The sequence below is a fragment of the Prionailurus viverrinus genome, chromosome B4 (genome assembly GCF_022837055.1).
Source record: "Prionailurus viverrinus isolate Anna chromosome B4, UM_Priviv_1.0, whole genome shotgun sequence".
Classification (NCBI taxonomy): Eukaryota; Metazoa; Chordata; class Mammalia; order Carnivora; family Felidae; genus Prionailurus; species Prionailurus viverrinus.
This window is the reverse complement of record NC_062567.1, coordinates 32,863,198-32,881,342: the sequence shown is the minus strand read 5'-3', so window position 1 is coordinate 32,881,342 and position 18,145 is coordinate 32,863,198. Positions and strand designations below refer to the sequence as shown.

Sequence of the window (18,145 nt, the reverse complement as noted above, 5' to 3'; positions counted from 1 at the left end):
CAGCAATTCCTGCCTTTTCCAGAATCAAATGCTGTTGTACCTGATGACATATTAGTAGGTGGAGGAGGTATAGAGCCTGTATTGTGAAAGAACACTTTTTTTTTTTTAATGAAAACTCCTTTGCCTGCAGGGTTTATTTCTTTGGGATATAGCCTAATTTCCTTTTGTCTGGTTAATCAGCATGTCTGAATGGGGAAACCATATAGTCAATTCTATCACTGCACTAATAGAAGGGCATAGATTCCCCCCAAATGGTTACTTCAAAAGTCATTGCCTCCAGGGTTTAGAATGCATTATGAGTTATCTTTTTTTTTTGAACAGCTTTACCTTGCTAATTATGGTTTTGCATTCCCTGAACACACAGCAGCCAGCAGAAGGGAGTGTTGGTCCAGAAGCAGAGTGGGAGGCAGGGAGAAAAGCTGGTTTGTGGATTAAAAAAGACACTGTGGATAACCCACAAGGTGGATAATTGAAGTTTGATTTTAAGAGTGCTTGGCTTACATATTCAAAAGAAGCTCTCCTGCACAATTCCTGAGCGGCCAGGTGTATCATGGTCTAGGTGAAGGGAGACCTCTGGAGTTGCATGGTGCCCATGCGGCCATTTGTGGTGGCTGTGTTTGTAAGCCAGGAGGGTCTCTCTGTATTGAGATTTTCCTCTTCCATTCATAGAAGCCTTTCAGAGAGGATTTAGGGAAATACGAAGGATGCTTTTATTCCCTTCCTACTGCCAGGTGTGGTTCACCCTGTCCAACTTTGGCCAGCAATGACATGGATGTCATTTTCTGTGTGGGGGTGGAAGTGTAAGCGGATGAGGAAGTACAAGTGGGTGGAGAGCAGGAGGGGTAGTAAGTGTGGGGAGGTCACTTCCCCACACTGCTCAAGGCCTTAGAGTGAATCTACAGTTTACCTACTAGATTTGGTCCATTGAGTCATTTGCTGTGTCTCTGACAGGGCCATGGAAAGGGTTAGCGAGACAGCACTCTCCTCTGTTCACCTCTCTGGGAGTGAGGGGAAGTGGGTGAGGGAGAAGCAACTTTGTTTTCCTAGAAGGCCTCAGCTTTCAAGCAAGTATGGATCTGTCAGAGTCCTGGAAGAAGCTTAAAGATGGCACTCTGCGGCCCAGTGTGCTTGGATTCAGTGAGAGCAGCCATGTGTGGATGGGAGACTGTGAGGTGCCTCCTCACTGTTCTCCTCCAAGTGCCTGGTGGCCTCTGCCTATTTGAGTCTGGTGGTTTGTGGAGTGGCAGGTGGCTCTGTTCTCCCATCCTCCCCTTGCTTCAGTATTTGGTGGGGAGGACACCCTGGCAACCTGGTCTCCCAAAATGTAGGCTTTGCTGAGAGCAGCACTATTGACATTTTAGGCCAAATAATTGTTGTGAGGATGTTTAACAGCATCCCTGGCCTCTGCCCACTAGATGCCAGTAGCAAGCCCCCATCCCCTAACTGTGACAACCAAAAATGTCTGCAGACATTGCCAAATGTCCCTGGGGTGGGGATGGGGGAAAATACCCCCGGTTTAGGGGATATGTAAGTTGTTAACAAAAAAGGGGACACAGCCAAATAATTTTGCTTGTCACATAGACACTGGTCCCAGTGGGAAAAACAACTTCTGGTTTTCCCTTTATGGAAGTGATTAACCCTTCCAACTTTAGTCTCATCCACTCTCTTCTCTGACTGGGCTGCTGTCCCTTCTTTCTTGGGGATACCTCCAGGATGCATCTAAAACCTGGTGGAAGAGTTACTTTTCTGACCCTCCCAATCTGCAAGCCATAACCTTTCCACCCTCCCTGCATTGCTGGACTCCAAGAGTCAGCCTGACGACATGCCACAGGAACACCTTTCGGGGATCCCGCTCCCTCTCCAGCATGACTCACTTGTCGGAGACCTTCTCGGAGCCTACAAATAAGCTGCTTCTGAGGAGGCCAGCCCGGGTGCCCAGGAATGCCATGTCCACCACCTGCTCGGACTCGCTGTGAAGCAGACAGAACAGGTGTCATTATCATGCAGTGCAGTGACAGGACTAAGAAGAGGGCATTGGGGGCACGGGAAGACCTGTGGGCCTCTCCTAGTTCCTGGCCTGATCTTCGGGATGGGGAGCATGAAATGGACAGACACGTTGCTTGCTCAGGGGGTTGTACACACATGCACTGGCCATCCTCTGTGAGCATCATGTTTGTTACATCTGGTTGACCTGGCTCCCCTGGGCAGCATCTTCCCTTGTTAATGGGGTCCCTTGGGCCTCTGCCTTTCTGCTTTTTTTTTTTTTTTTGCTCCTAATTTGTCCATCCAGGTTTTAGGGGAGTTGGCTCTGGAGGACAGAAGGAATTCAGGAACAGAGATTTTGTCCTGGGACCTCAGGAACAGGAACTTCTCATGACTGACACATACATGACACTTCACAGCTTTAAAGCCCTTTTCACATGTTTACCTTATTATTGAATTGTGAAAGAATTGTAGATTGTCTACATCTACCTATGGGAACCCAGTGAACTTTATAACCTTGCCAGCAAGATTTGAGAAAGAAAATCCATTCGCTAGCTGGAGTGTAACTAGTTTTTCTTATGGTCTCAAAGCCATACTTCTGCGATGATGGCACCAGGGGTGGGAGTCATCACCTCTTTTTTTTTTAATTTCAGCTTTTTTGAGGTATAACTGATATACAATTGTAAAATTTTTAAGTGTTCATCATGGTTATTTGATATATTGTGAAAGGACTCTTCCCATCTAGTTAATTAACACATCCATCATATTAGGTATTTTTATCTTTTTTGGGGGGGTGAGATTATTTGAGAATATTCTCTTAGCTAATTTCAATTATACAATACTGTGTTAATCAACTACAGTCACCATGTTTTACATTAGATCCTGAGGCCTTATGTGGCTTGTAGTTTAAACTTTGTACTGACCTATCTTCACCCAACCAGCTCACAACAATCACTTTTCTTCTCTCTGTTTCTATGGGTTTGACTTTATTTTATTCTTTTATAGATTCTCCATATAAGTGATATGATGTAGTATCTATCTTCCTCTGTCTGGCTTGTTTCACTTAGCATAATGCCTTCAGGGTTCATCTACGTTGTCATAAAGGGCAGGATTTCCTTCTTCTTCATGGCTGAATAATATATCTTCATATATATATATATATATATATATACCACATCTTCTTTGTCCATTCGTCCAGTGATGACATGTTGTTTCCATATCTTGGCTATTATAAATAATGCTGCAATGAACATGGGGGTGTAGATATGTCTTCAAGATAATGGTTTCATTTCCTTTGGATAGATAACCAGAAGTGAGATTGCTGGATAGTTCTATTATTAATTTTTTGAAGAACCTCCAAACTGTTGTTTATAGTGGGTGCACCAATTCACATTCCAATGGTGCACAGGGGTTTCCTTTTCTCCATATCCTTGCCAACACTTGTCTTATGTCTTTCTGATAACATTCTAACATGTGAGGTGATACCTCACTGTGTTTTTGATTTGCATTTCCCTGATGATTACTGATGTTGAGAACTTTTTCATGCATCAGTTGGCCATCTGTAGGTTTTTCTCTGGAAAAATGTCTATTCAGTTCCTCTGCCCTTTTAAAAAAATCAGATTGTTTTATTGTTATTGAGTTGTGTGAGTTTTTAAAAATATATTTTGGTTATTAACCCCTTATCAGATATAATTTTCAAATATTTTCTCCCATTTCATAGGCTGCCTTTTCATTTTGTTCTTTTTCTTGCTTGGCTAGGACTTCCACTACTATGTTGAGTAACAGTGGTAAGAGCCCCTTGTTCCTGATCTTAGAGCAAGAGCTTTCAGCTTTTCATCGTTTTTACTACTGAATATGCTATTAGCTGTGGGCTTGTTATATATGGTTTTTATTTAATTACTTCTAACTTTATTAATATTCATATGCCTAGCCCAATTTGCTGCAGGAGACTACCTAATTTCTCTTAGTACCTAGATTAGCGGTTTTAGTGAGTGTATAAAGTAGTCAAGCCTGACGCAGGGCTTGAACTCCTGAATGCTGAGATCTTGATTGAACCAAAATCAAGAGTCAGATGCTTAATTGACTGAGCCACCCAGGCACCCTGGGTTTTTTTTTTTTTTTAATCAAGGCTCAGCTCTATGGCTATTAGGGTATCCCTAAAGGAATGTTGTGAAGAAGGTTGCACCATGCAATATCAACTGATAGTACCTGGAGCTGGGTTGAAACACTTGGTCTACATTCTGGAAAAGCACCAAGGTCTGGAGATGCAGATGGGACTGCCTGCCCACCTCTGATGTTGTAGTAACCAGAATTTCCAGGGGTGGGGCCCAAGAGACTCTTTCTCTGAAAATCTGCCTGATGCAATTTTTTACTCAAAAGTAGTACAGAATAGTCTAATGAGACTCCTGCACCCATAAATTAGCTTCAACAATTACCAGTCTATGCCAATATTGTTTCATCTACAGCCTCCTGCAGCCCTCAGATTATTTTGAGGCAAATCTCAGATATCATTTCATTAATAAATATTTTAATTTCTATCATTAAAATATAAGGAATGGAAAAAATCATTAATGACATTATCACATCTAAAAAAATCCACAATTCCTTAATAGCATCAAATAATCCAATAATCCACAATCCTCATGACTTTTTTAAAGCTTATTTGTATAAGAATCAGACTAAGGTCCACAGTTCATATGTCTCTTTTTTTTTCTCATCTCTCTCTCTCTCTCTCTCTCTCATTTCTCAATCTCAATTTAGATATTTATTGAACTGTAATCCACTTGCCATACAGTTCATCCATTTAAAGTGTGCAATTAAACGGTTTTTAGTGTATTCACAGAGTTGTATGGCCATCACCAGTCTATTTTAGAACATTTTCATCATCCCCAAAAGGAACCCCATACTTGTTATCAGTCATGTTTAGTCACTTTCAACCTTCCTTTCTCTTCTTTCCCTCTCTTCTTCTCTTTGCAATTTATTTGCTGAAGTAGGTTGTTGGTTCTGTAGAGTTTCTGCATTCTGGGTTTAGCTGATCATGATGCTGTGGTGTTATTTAGCATGCTCTCTTGTCCCATGTATTTCTTATAAACTAGCAGTTAGAGCTATGGGTTTGACATAGGTTTGAGTTATAGGTGCTGTGTTCTTTGTCAAGAGGCGCACTCTCTCATTGACCAGAGGTTGCAAGACAGGATTCTTCCTTATTTTATTTGTACCTGAAATACTTGATTAAAGATAGACTTCTCCTCATCAATATTTGGTTATCCTGAGATGCAGCTTCTACAGGAGAGCCAGGATAAATAATTGTCTCTCTGTTTACTTAGTTTAGAATAATGAGTTGGTTTCCTAACATCTTCTGAAGATGACCAAAAGTCTTTTTTTCTCCCCAGTATCATTGTGAACACAGGATTTTAGCATACTTAATATGTTTTAATCCACTACAGTTGTCATTGCTTTTGCTGCTCTAATTTTTCCACCTTTAACCAGTGAGAGTCGCTTCCAGTTGGCTCTGGGGTCTCACTGGCACAATCTCATTATAGTCTTCAGTAACTTCTTGCTTCTGGTTATGACAAGATACTCCTGGCTCATTTTGTACATTTGTCACTGTCCTGAAATCAGACATTTCTCCAAGGATCGCTGACTCATTTTAATAAGAATTTCTTAATATGCACATTGAAAGTCCACAATCTGGGTCTGGGATGCTCACTGAGGTTGGTCTTTTCAGTGTACAGGGCTAGGATATCCTTTTTGTTTCTTTCAGAGAAAATAATCATGAGTTCATTGATATTTCCAATTCGTATTCAGCAGTACATCTTAACTTCTTTGATTTAAAAAATTTGCATCTCTTTTTTTGTTTGTTGAAAACCTTGGTTCCTAATGACATTAACACAATACTATTTGCCCTACCCATCTATATAGTTTGAGAATAACAGTGCCAATGTTGTTTCTAGCAATGTGGTTATTGAGCATGGTTTATGATTTTATTTATTGTTTATGGTGTGTGTTTTTAAGTCCGTTGAGGGAATTCATCTATGTACAGTTATTTCATGAACTTGATACACAGGTTTATTTGTTTCTTTTGTTTTCAATTTTTAGAGCTTATTTTTTATTTTTTATTTTATTTTATTTTTTTAATGTTTTTATTTTTGAGACAGAGAGAGACAGAGCATGAGTGGTTTAGGGGCAGAGAGAGAGGGAGACACAGAATTGGAAGCAGGCTCCAGGTTCTGAGCTGTCAGCACAGAGCCTGACGCGGGGCTCGAACTCATGGACTGTGAGATCATGACCTGAGCTGAAGTTGGACGCTCAACTGACTGAGCCATCCAGGTGCCCCTAGAGCTCATTTTTTAAAATTTAATTTTGTTTTATAATGATATAAAGCATTTACATCGTTCCAAAGTCAAATATGCAAAATAAAGCATATTTATAAGCCTGTCTTTCACTCTCCCTAAAGTAACTTTTGTTTGCTTGTTTATTGTTCCATTAAACATACATGTGTGCATATGTACATACATGTGTCTATGTTTATATATGTGTAACTATGAAAATATATTTGAATTTCCTCTTTTTAAATAAATAGTGGAAGTGTTATACACACTTTTCTCCATTGATGAGACCATTCCATAACCGTTTATAGATTTCTCATTTTTTACAGTTACATAGTATTCCATTATGTGGATCTACCATGGTTTATTTAACTAGGCTCCTGCTGATGGATGTAGGTTATTTCCTATCTTTCACTAAATGGAGCTGTAACAAAAAGCTCATGTATATATCTTTTCCTATTTTTATTAGTGTATCTTTGGAATATGTTCCTAGAAGTGGTCTTGCTGAGTCAAAGTGTAAATGCATTTTTAACTTGTTAGATATTGCCAAGTTCTTCTCCATAGCCCTTGAAACATTGTGTATACCCATTGACAATATACAAGAGCCTGATTCCCCATAGCCTTGCCGGTAGTGCATGTCAACAAACTTAGATGGTTATCAATCTGATGAGTGATGAATATAATCTTGGTACCGTTTAATACGAATTCCTTTTATTATGAGCTATATTGACCATTTTATCATATATTTAAGGACTATTTGTATATATTCTCAGAACTGTCCATATACCTTGGTAATTTTTCCTATAAAGTGGTTGGTCTTTTACTTCTCTATTTTCGAAGTTCTTCATTTTTTGAGAATAAAAGATTGTAATCTTTTGTTTTTTAAGTTGCAAACATTTTTCTGGTTTGTCATTTATGTTTTCACTTTGCTTATGTTTTTATTGTTGCCAAATAAACATTTTTATGTTGTTAAATTTATCAGTCATTCTCTTGTTTCTGAAGTTTGAGTCATCATTGGGAAAGATTTCCTAATTCCTAGATTTTAGAGCAACTGGCTCATTTTTTTTTTTTTTAGTACTTATATGGTTTCATTTTTTACATTTAAATCTCTGAGTCATTTGGACTTTGTCCAGGTGTATGGTGTGAGGAAATAATACAATTTTATCATTCTCCAGATGGCTCTCAAATCAGTTATTAAAGAGTCCATTTTTTTCCTCTCACTGGTTTGACATGATGTCTTTGTCATATACTGAATTTCCACATGCCTTTAGATGAATTTCTGGATTTTCTATTTTTTCCTCTTCGTCTGCCTTTCTATTCATGTGTCAGTACTACACTTCATAAATTACATGTTTTAATACCCTGGGAGCACAAAACTTCCTTTGTTGCTTTTCTTTTTCAGGAATTTCTTGACTATTCTTTCAAATAAACTTTATAATCAGTTTATCTGGATCCATAAAAATACTGATTATGTTTTTATTGGGGTTGCATTAAACTTACAAATTAATCTAAGGAGGATCAATGTCTTTGTGATGTTGATTCTTCCTATCCAAAAACACTGAATACCTCCCCATTTGTTCAAGACTATGTTTGTGTCTTCTAGGAGTGTTTTAATATTTTCCTTATGTAAGTTTTGGGATATTTCTTATAGTTTATACCTAGGTGTTTGATTACATTTTATTTTTTGCCCTCTTAAATAGGAGTTCTCTAATGATATTTTAAGTTTAATTTTGTTTTTATAGGTAAAGGATATTAATTTTTGGATGTTCATATTATAAACTATTACTTAACTAAATTCTGTTATTGTTTTACTAGCTTTCCTATAAATTCTTCTGGGGTTTCCAGAAATATAATCATATCACCTTCTTAGAGATAATTTACTTCTCCCTTTCCCTTCTCATTGCTTCTAGGTGCATTCTCTTGTTTGGTTGCACTGACTAATACCTTCCGACCTTGTTAAATAGTAATAAGGATATGGGAATGCCTATCTTAGTCTTGTCTTTAGTTAAGAGAGCCTCTAGCCCCGTTCAGATGTTGACTTTCATGCTTAGGTCAATTTTAACTTTATTGATTAGTTTTTAAAAACATGCATGGATATTAACATTTGTTCAAATATCTTTCTGCATCTATGAGAGTGATTATATGACTTATCACCCTAGCTTTATTAATATGCTATTTTATATTAATTCTCCAGGTCTTCTTTTCTAATATACACCTTGGTTAAGAATATTTATTCTTCAGTGTTTCTCAACATTAAAAACGTCTCTGGCTATGGGGCACCTGAGTGGCTCAGTCGGTTGAGCGTCCGACTTCAGCTTGGGTCATGATCTCACAGTCCGTGAGTTCAAGCCCCGTGTCGGGTCTGTGCTGACAGCTCAGAGCCTGGAGCCTGCTTCCAATTCTCTGTCTCCCTCTCTCTCTGCCCCTTCCCTGCTCATGCTCTGTCTCTCTCTCTCTGTCAAAAATAAATAAACATTAAAGAAAAATTTTTTAAAAAATGTCTCTGGTTAATCTCTGAACTTGGAAAGATGAAGATCATGCCCCTTCTCGCCAAACCAGTGATCCAATCCCCTGACTGCCTGGTTTGACTCCAACTTCACCACTTGTAAGGCATATGACCTTGGGCAAGTTGTTTATCACACCTTACCTTGGTTTCCTCATCTGTAAGATGGGGATAATGATAGTACCTACATTGGAAGGTGGTTATGAGGTTAATATACACTAAGTACTTAGTGCCTGGCCTGCTATATTCTTTTTATTTTTTCTAGCCTCATTTAATTTTGTATATGTAATACATTTACATGGTTCAAAATTATACCAAACTGTTATAAGTTATACAGTGAACTATTTCTTATTTGGACTTTCATAGACTTTATACACACACATGCACACGCGCACACACACGTACAGATATACTGTTTTCCCTCCTTTTTATAGAAATGGTTTCAAACTGTACACAGTAGTCTGCATCTTGCTTTTTTAAATAAGTGGTTGTTTCATACAAAATTCTATTCTTTTCTTTAGGAGAGCATTAATTAACTTGAGTGTCTTAGGGGAGTTTGACATCTTCATGATGTTAACGTTGAATCTTCCTATTCAGGAACAAGGTGTAGTCCACTGTATTCTTAACCTCATTAATATCTTGTACCCTCCCAACACACATGCGTGCGCAAGCACACACACACACACACACACACGTGCGCGCACACACACCATTCATTTCTTCTTTCTACCTATTCACTAAACCTGATAGCACAAGATAAATATCAGCAAAGGGAGTGAGGAAATCTAAGGCACTGGTAAAGGCCAGGTTTGTACTTCATAGTGTCTTGACCTTATGTGCTGGAAATTGGGTCCTGCTTGAACCACTCTTTCCAGGGTACTTGGCAAACAGGCTTACACAGCTACAGACCAGCCCCGAGAGAGAGGTGTTCTTGGAACGGGGCTGCTTCAGTGTGGGTGGGGGATCTGGAGCTATGCCAGGGGGACCCACATTTGGTGCTTTTCCAGAGGGGAGAGCAGCAGCACATGTGGGATGTGGAAGCTGTGCCAAGTCCCTGCTTTACTGGGGCCCATGTGAAGGAAGCTCTCACTCCTCCCATGTCTGCCCACTGTCATCACCTTCATCTTGGACCCAGTTGTCTCCTGAGCTGCCAGCCAGGAAGTGGGAGGGACCCTGACTCAGTCAAGGGAATCCTATGGGCTGGAGCTGCTTCGCTCCACAGAACCCTCAGCCCCACCCTGGACTGACATACTCAGAGGTGTTGAGAGCCATCGCTGTCCAGTAGGCTTCCATGGGGGCCGTCACCACCGCATCAAGCAGTACCTCCCGCACCAGCTCCTCATCGCCTGGGGACAAAATAAAAGGAGACCAAACCACTTATTTCCTCTATGATGTTGAATACAGCTCATCCACCTTTGTAAGGAATCCCGACTTCAGGGAATGGGATGTGTCTCATAAACATGTATCTGGGACACATAAAACCATCTATGTGAGCTTGAAGAAATCATGTCGTCTCCCTCAGCCTTCACATCCTCAATCCCAAACAACATGTGAGCAGAACTGATTTCTAAGGCTCTTCCCAGTTCTGGTATTCCGTGAGATTAGAATCTCTCAGGGACATCAGACCTTGCCCTGAGCCCAGGCTACCTCTCCTTTCTGCTGCCATCAGTCTGCAACTTGATCATCACCCTCCCAACACACTGGCCTTTTGCCAGTTCTGTGCACGTGAATTTGCTTCAGAGCCTTTCTGCATGCTGTTCCCTGGTCTGGATGCTTTCCCCCAACTCTTTGCATGTGTGGCTCTTTTCCCTCTCTCTTTAGAAAAATTATCTACTTTTATTTAGGTGAAATCTATGTAACATAAAATCAACCAATTTAAAGTATACAACTCAGTGGCATTTAGTACATTCACAATGATGTGCAGTCATCACCTCTGTCATCGCCCCCAAAACAGACCCTGTACCTGTGAAGGCACTCGGGTCACTCTTTTTTATCCTCAGCATAAGTAACACTACCTGACAGAGTTGGGCGCTCTATAGGATCCCATACAGTATCCTACTCATGGCACTTACCACAATTTGGAATAACCTACACCTACACACACATGCTTGCTTCTTTGTTGTGTGGTTTCTCCACTAGATTACAAGCTCCATGAGAATAAGGGACTCATCTGGGTCATCTCTGTAGCTTCAGTGCCTACCCCAGGCATGGCACAAAGTACATGCTCAGTACTGATTACTGATGGAGTGAGTGAATGCACAAATGAGTGCCCTTTTGGGCCAGCATGGAAGCAAGGTCCTGTCTTAGGGGTGACATTTGTGTGTCCCTCTTCCAAAGAGGAAGAAGAGGGACCCTGCTGAGGGTGTGGCCCTGTGGTTTCACCAGTTGCATCTGTGTTGGGGAATTTAAGTTTAGCCTGAGAGCCAGGCACTGGAAAACTCTCACAGACCACAGGCTACAAGATGCCATCTGGCCAAATGCTCTACTTTGCTGAGATGAGGACTTTAGAGTACAGAGCATCAGTATCAGCTAGATGGTAGTAGGGACAGATCTAGGGGCAGGCTGCTGATGCCCTTACACTGTGTGAGTGTCTCTCTGAAGGCTTAACAGTGCCTGGTGAAAGAGGCTTAAAGCAATCTCAGTCCCTGACATGGGGACACACTCATGCTGCCACAGTGCCAGGAACTTAGACAACTTCGTGGTCCCATAGGGAGGCTAGTTCTGCCTTTTTCTTTGAAAATCTCCCTGTTCTCCCTAAGCCATGGGTAAGTTCCAGGGATAAGCTTGGCAGTAAGTAAAGTCCTCAGTGGCTTAGCCATAAAAAAGAGTGAAATCTTGCCATTTGCAACAATATGGATGGATCTAGAGAGTATAATGCTGAGTGAAATAAGCCAGAGAAAGACAAATACCACATGACTCCACTCATATATGCAATTTAAGAAGCAAAACAAAGAAAAAATAGGCAGACAAAAACCAGACTCTGAAATACAGAGAACTTGGTTACCAGAGGGGAGGTGGGTGGGGGATCGGTGAAATAGGTGATGGGGATTAAAGAGTACATTTATCATGATGATCACTGAGTAATATATAGAGTTGTTGAATTACTATATTGTACACCTGACACTAATATAATACTTATGTTAATTAGAACTAAAAAAAGTTGACAGTGATAATGAATGTGATAAGATGTCAACAAGTCAACACTTTAAAAAAACCACACGTCAAGACCTTACCCATCAAGGTTAGTGTATTTTTTTTTTATTTCACTTAAATTTCTTATATTATTTTTGATAAATGGCATATTAAAACATGTAATCAAATTTTTAAAAAAAGAAAAAAGTAGACAAAACATAAGAGACTCTTAAAATACAGAGAACAAACTGAGGGTTGCTGGAGAGGTTATGGGTGGGAGGATGGGCTAAATGGATAAGGGTCATTAAGGAAGACACCTGTTGGGATGAGCACTGGGTGTTATACATAAGGGACAAATCACTAGATTCTACTCCTGAAACCATTATTGCACTATATGTTAACTAACTTGGATGTAAATTAAAAAAATAAATAAAGTAAATAAATAAGTAAAGAAAGAAAGAAAAAAAGAAAAAAGAAAGTCCTCAGTGGGTGGGGTCAGCACTCACACTCCAGATCTGGGTCCTCCCCTGTCAGGAAGCGGACTATGGCCTCCAGCTGGCTGAGCTTCCGATGGTCTGGGTCGATATCTGTGATGCAGTAGATCCTGGAGCCCAGGAGAATCAATGTTACCTCAAGAAAATTCCACCTTTCTCCTTCCCATTCTCTACTCTTCGTGAACAGCGAATTTCCCACTTACCAGTCACTGGCTAGGGTCAGATCTGGGTGAAGCAAGTCATGCAGGCCTGAAACCAGAGTTCACACTCAGTACGGTGCTCAGCCACTGTTGTGAGAATGTGCACCTGAATTGTTTACAAACAACTGCCAGGAAGCTTCTCTAGGGAAGGACTGGGTTTTATTCTTCCTTGTTCTCAGCTCGGAGTAGGGACTCAACCCATAGGATGGTGCTGGGTTTGTACAAATCATGCCTTTGTCCATGTTGCTCCTGCTTCCTGAAATGCTTTCTCTTCCCATTGTCTTGTGTCCAAATCCCACCTATTTGGATCTCTCAAAGAGCTGATACTTTGAAACCAGTGGTTTTTGCTTCATTGTCTGCATTGTACCCAACTGAGTTAAGTGGCCAGTCAAAAGTAGAACTCAGAGATGGGCCAAGTATGTTTTGTGTAATCTCTGTAGCCTCTTGCTGTACCTACACTAACCGTGTGCTCAGTGTATGTTTGTTGATTGAATGAGTAAATGAACAATTGCCCTACTGAGCACCTACTCAGTCCTCAAAAATAGGTGCTCAATTGAGGTTTGTTAAATTGAAGGAAAGGATGATAGGAATACCAAGGGGAAATTTGTGGAGTCATTAAAATGGGTACTGGACTGACATAGACATAAGGCAAATAGCTACAGGGTGATGCTCCTTTCCCCACAGTAAGCCTGGTTGAGTCCATAATTCCAAGTCCTTGGATCACTGGTTGGTCTCACCCACGGAAGTTGGTCTCTGTCCCCTGTCCCCTGCAGGAATGTGCCCTGAGAATATCTAAGTACGGAAAGAAAAGTATAGGAAGAGAGAATGCACCATGGGGGCCCAGGGAGTTTGATCGTTTTGGGGACAGTGGAAGACAGGGAAGGAGTGTGGTCTAATGCCATGGATGTATGCTGTGAAAGGGTGAATGCAGGGGTCACATGGGAGCATGTGGCTGGGCACGGGGGTCTGCCAAGGACAGCTGCTGGAAAAGTGACATCTACACTGGGACATGAAGAGTGGGTCCAAGTTAGGTGGGATAAGAGGGTGGGCACTGGAGAAGAGAGCATTTCAGGGGAGAGCAAAGCACATGGGAAGATCTTAAAGCTTAGTGCATGGAGAAATGACCAAAAATAGAAAAAAACCCTAGAAGGCCATTAAAGGTCATTTAGTGGTGACACAATCTGATCTGGCATTTCTAGATGGATCTCTCTGGCAGAGATTTACAGGAAGAGAGAGGCAGGGAGACCAGTTGGAGGCTGCTGTGGTTATCCAGGAAAGAGGTGACAATGACTAGGGTGATGGCAGGGATATGGAGACATGAGATGCACTCAAGAGATGATAAAGGAAGAATGGACAGAATGTGGGTGTTAAATGGAACTGTGACCAAACCATCCCAGGACTTCCTGAGATATCCCTGAATCCCGGATATTAGTTTTGTTCTCTCAACGTGCTCAGGCAGCTGTAAGTAAAGAACAGGTTGGGTTAGGGAGGGTGGGGACCTTGTCCCCCATCCTTCCCCACCATTCCTTGCTGTCCCTCTCAGTTCACTTCCCATAAGTTCCCTACTATGGGTTCAGCTGTGTCCCCCCCAAAAGATATGTTGATGTATGAACCCCAGTACTTGTGAATGTGACCTTATTTGGAGATAATGTCATGGCACGTATCAAGTTAAGATGAAGTCATTAGGGTGGGCCCTAATCCAATATGACTGGTGTCCTTGTACAAGGTTAAATAGAGAGACACAGATGAGAAGCTACATGTGATGGTGAGGACAGAGACTGAAGAACTGTAGCTTCAAGTCAAGAAATGCCTGGGGCTATCAGGAGGTAGAGGCCAGGAAGGATCCTGCTCTGGAGGTGTTGGAGGGGGCATGGCCTCCAGAACTGCAAGAGAAAGCATTTCTTTTGCTTATGCCACCCAGTTGGTGGTACTTTGTTTTGTTAGCCTTATCCAACGGCTACAGATTTGCTCCTTTACTCTTTCCGGCCTCCTTTGTCATGACTTAGGTGAAATTCAGCTTTGTTCAAAGAAGAAACATAAACCGTTGACCTACCTCTTCTGGTCCACCAAAGCTTTCCACAATGGCAAGTCCTAGGCTTTGCCGGCTTTGACAACCGACTGGCAGATCCTGCAGCCCTGGCACACAGGACACACAGACCCCTTCTCACCAGGCAGCCTTGCTCTGAGAGTTTGCTCAAGTCCAGGACCTGGGAGACTCTGGCTCTGCCCCAGGCTGGCCCTGCTCAGTGTCCCAGGAGAATCCATTTTCCTCCCACACTGCCCACCAGTACTGGGCACAGACCCACCTTCTTCCACAGTTGTGTTCCCCAGGAGGATGTACTCTCCATGGCCCCTGGACAGCACCACTCCCAGGCTATGGGGAGAACAGAGAACACAAGTGCTCAACAACAACAAGGGCCAAACAATGTCCAGCCTACTTCCTTGGCCTTCAGCAACTTGGACTCTATGAATGTTGCCCCTGGCCTCACAAGTTGTCTCCTCTAGAACTAAAGCAGCACTTCTATGCTTCCATCAACCTCTCTTCCTGAGAAGGACTCTCAGTTCTGTAGGTCAAGAGCCCCATCACCTACCATTTAATTTTATTTATTAAAAAAAATTTTTTTAATGTTTACTTATTTTTGAGAGAGACAGAGACAGAATGTGAGTGGGTTAGGGACACAGAGAGAGAGGGAGACACAGACCCAAAGCAGGCTCCAGGCTCTGAGCTGTCAGCACAGAGCCTGACGCGGGGCTCGAACCCATGAGCTGTGAGATCATGACCTGAGTCGAAGTTGGACGATCAACTAACTGAGCCACCCAGATGCCCCATCACCTACCATTTTAGACAAGATTCATCCAAAACCTCTCAGGGACCTCCTGAAATGTGGAGAGGTTTCTATGTCTCACAGGCTTTCACAAATAGGAGACTGCTTTCCTGCCTGGTGAACACCACCATGCCCTCCTCTCTCTCCTAGTAGAACACTGTTGTTAATGTTTGCTGAATATCTGAATTACAGGTATATCCTAGAAATTCTGAGTTCATTTGTTTGGATGGAGCCAGGGCATTGACAGTTTTGCAAAATTCCTCAGGTATTCTAATGAGCAGTCAGGTTGGGCACCACACTTTATTGAGAAATGAGGTAATTCAGAGATAAGGGCTATTTGTTTCCTAAGCTGTATAATGCCTCATGTTGACAACAGTTGGAAGGAACCAAAGAGATTTTCAGATTTGATCTTTCATCTTACAATCTTTTACATTGCATCGCTTTAAGATCTTTAAGTAGATTATGTCCTACAAACCACAAAGAAGTAGTTACTATTTTTACCTTCATTTTACAAACAAGAGTCAAAGGCAAAGAGAAGTTAAGTAACTTGACTAAGGTCACACAGCCTGCTAGGGGTGCAATTGGGACCCAAACCCAGGCAGTTTGGCTCCAGACCCTGCAAAGTAGGATACACTGGCAAAGCAGGTCTAGACCTCAAGTTTCCTGAAGGCAAGCCTGGGGTTTTTTTCTGTTACCATAAAATTGCCAACTAAATATGAGTAAATTCATTCCCCAGACCTGGAATTTCTGCTTGGAGTTATTGGAATTTATGTTCCAGCCATCCCACCTCTCCCTTCCAAATAAAACATGGGTCCCTCACCTGAAAGGTGTGTCACTGATGTCTGTGAAGAAGTAGTCATTGGTCAGGAAAAGAACTCTCTTCTGAAAGAGAGAAAAGAAAAGGAGGTTTGCTGGAGAGAGAAGTGCCTGACCATGCCACTTACCTCCTCACCTAATGCCCTTGGCTTTCATTGTCTCTGTGCCACTTCCTTCACCTCTGACCCCTTTCCCTGACTGCCAGGGGCATGCCTCACCTTGTTGACCACCAGGCCCAGCAGGCTGTAGCCTTGGGGCTGCCTGATTAAAGGACCAATGTCTACACCCTTGCTGTCCCACGAAGTGGCTGTTAGCCATGTGAGGCTATTGTGTGCTTGAAATGTGCAACTGAGGGACTGAAGTTTTAAGTTTTAGTTGAGTTCATATAAATTTAGATAGCCAGCATGGCTAGTGGCTACTGTATTGAACAGTGCAGGTGTGGACAGCGATGCTAGGGTTCATACAGGACCAGCTGGTGCTAAAAGCTTCTGGAGCTCATTTGTGTATGACCCACCTACAACCTCCCCCTTTCTGGAATACAGCCGAGGGAGAGGGAGCATGATTCCCTCCACTAACCCCTTCCCAGGGCTACGGCACTCTTTTACAACTTCTTTTTCCTTTCAAAGCTGCCATCTTTTCAGTTTCAGTAGAATTGTGTAAGTTAGGGCATCAGGTAGTTCACACGGTGGTTCAGGGCCTGGGCTGGGCATCAGGCAGACCTGGATTTAGAGCCAGCTAGGCCACTTACAAGCTGTGTGCTCTTGGGTGAGCTGTTTCACTTCAATTCTAAGCTTCAGAATTCTCATTTGTAAATCAGGATTAATAATAGCACCCCATGCATAAGGCTGCCATGAGGTGGTGAGTGTGACTTCAATGGATAGGGGTGGGTCCAGGGAAGAGCAGGATTTGCTCTGGGGTCTGAAGTCCTGTGGATTGTCCTGTCCATGAGAAGTTTATGCTGTTGGGAAAGCCACATGTTCTTATTCCCTTCACTTCTTTCTGGCTTTTAGAATAAGATGTCCGAAGGGGGTGCAGTGGAATTTGGGTGGCAAAAAAGTTTGTTTCTGGAAGAAACCAGCTTTAGATCAAACCTGAATGAACAGTTCTCCAGCACCAGCCTCATCCCACAATGTTCCTGCCTCCACTGTCTCAGTCAGAGCCTCCCTCACAGTGGTGCTGGGGCAGTCAGGGGCCAGGAAGGGCTGTGGTGGCCTCAGGAGCCCGGTGTTCCAAGATGGGGCTGGCTTGAGCGTCAGAACTGGAGATTACCTTTAAAATTTTTCCTTTTTTAAACAGTGTGGAGGTTCCTCAAAAAATTAAAAATAGACCTACCCTATGACCCAGCAATAGCTCTGCTAGGAATTTACCCAAGGGATACAGGAGTATTGATGCATAGGGGCACTTGTACCCCAATGTTTATAGCAGCACTCTCAACAATAGCCAAATTATGGAAAGAGACTAAATGTCCATCAACTGATGAATGGATAAAAAAATTGTGGTTTATATACACAATGGAGTACTATGTGGCAATGAGAAAGAATGAAATATGGCCCTTTGTAGCAACATGGATGGAATTGGAGAGTGTGATGCTAAGTGAAATAAGCCATGCAGAGAAAGACAGATACCATGTGGTTTCACTCTTATGTGGATCCTGAGAAACTTAACAGAAACCCATGGGGGAGGGGAAGGAAAAAAAGAGGGAAGAGTGGAAGAGAGCCAAAGCATAAGAGACTCTTAAAAACTGAGAACAAACTGAGGGTTGATGGGGGGTGGGAGGGAAGGGAGGGTGGGTGATGGGTATTGAGGAGGGCACCTTTTGGGATGAGCACTGGGTGTTGTATGGAAACCAATTTGACAATAAACTTCA

General features: G+C 42.1%; 1 protein-coding gene across 1 annotated transcript in view; it reads right to left on the bottom strand.

The window, feature by feature from the left end:
* Positions 1-18,145, bottom strand: part of CACNA2D4 (calcium voltage-gated channel auxiliary subunit alpha2delta 4) — a 111,624-nt gene that overhangs the window by 46,775 nt on the left and 46,704 nt on the right. The window contains exons 19-24 of the mRNA XM_047866840.1: positions 16,283-16,344; positions 14,944-15,011; positions 12,641-12,686; positions 12,450-12,547; positions 10,064-10,157; positions 1,875-1,970 (exon numbers count right to left, since the gene is read on the bottom strand). Of these exons, the coding sequence (XP_047722796.1) occupies positions 1,875-1,970; positions 10,064-10,157; positions 12,450-12,547; positions 12,641-12,686; positions 14,944-15,011; positions 16,283-16,344 (464 nt within the window). The remainder of the gene's footprint in view (positions 1-1,874; positions 1,971-10,063; positions 10,158-12,449; positions 12,548-12,640; positions 12,687-14,943; positions 15,012-16,282; positions 16,345-18,145) is intronic.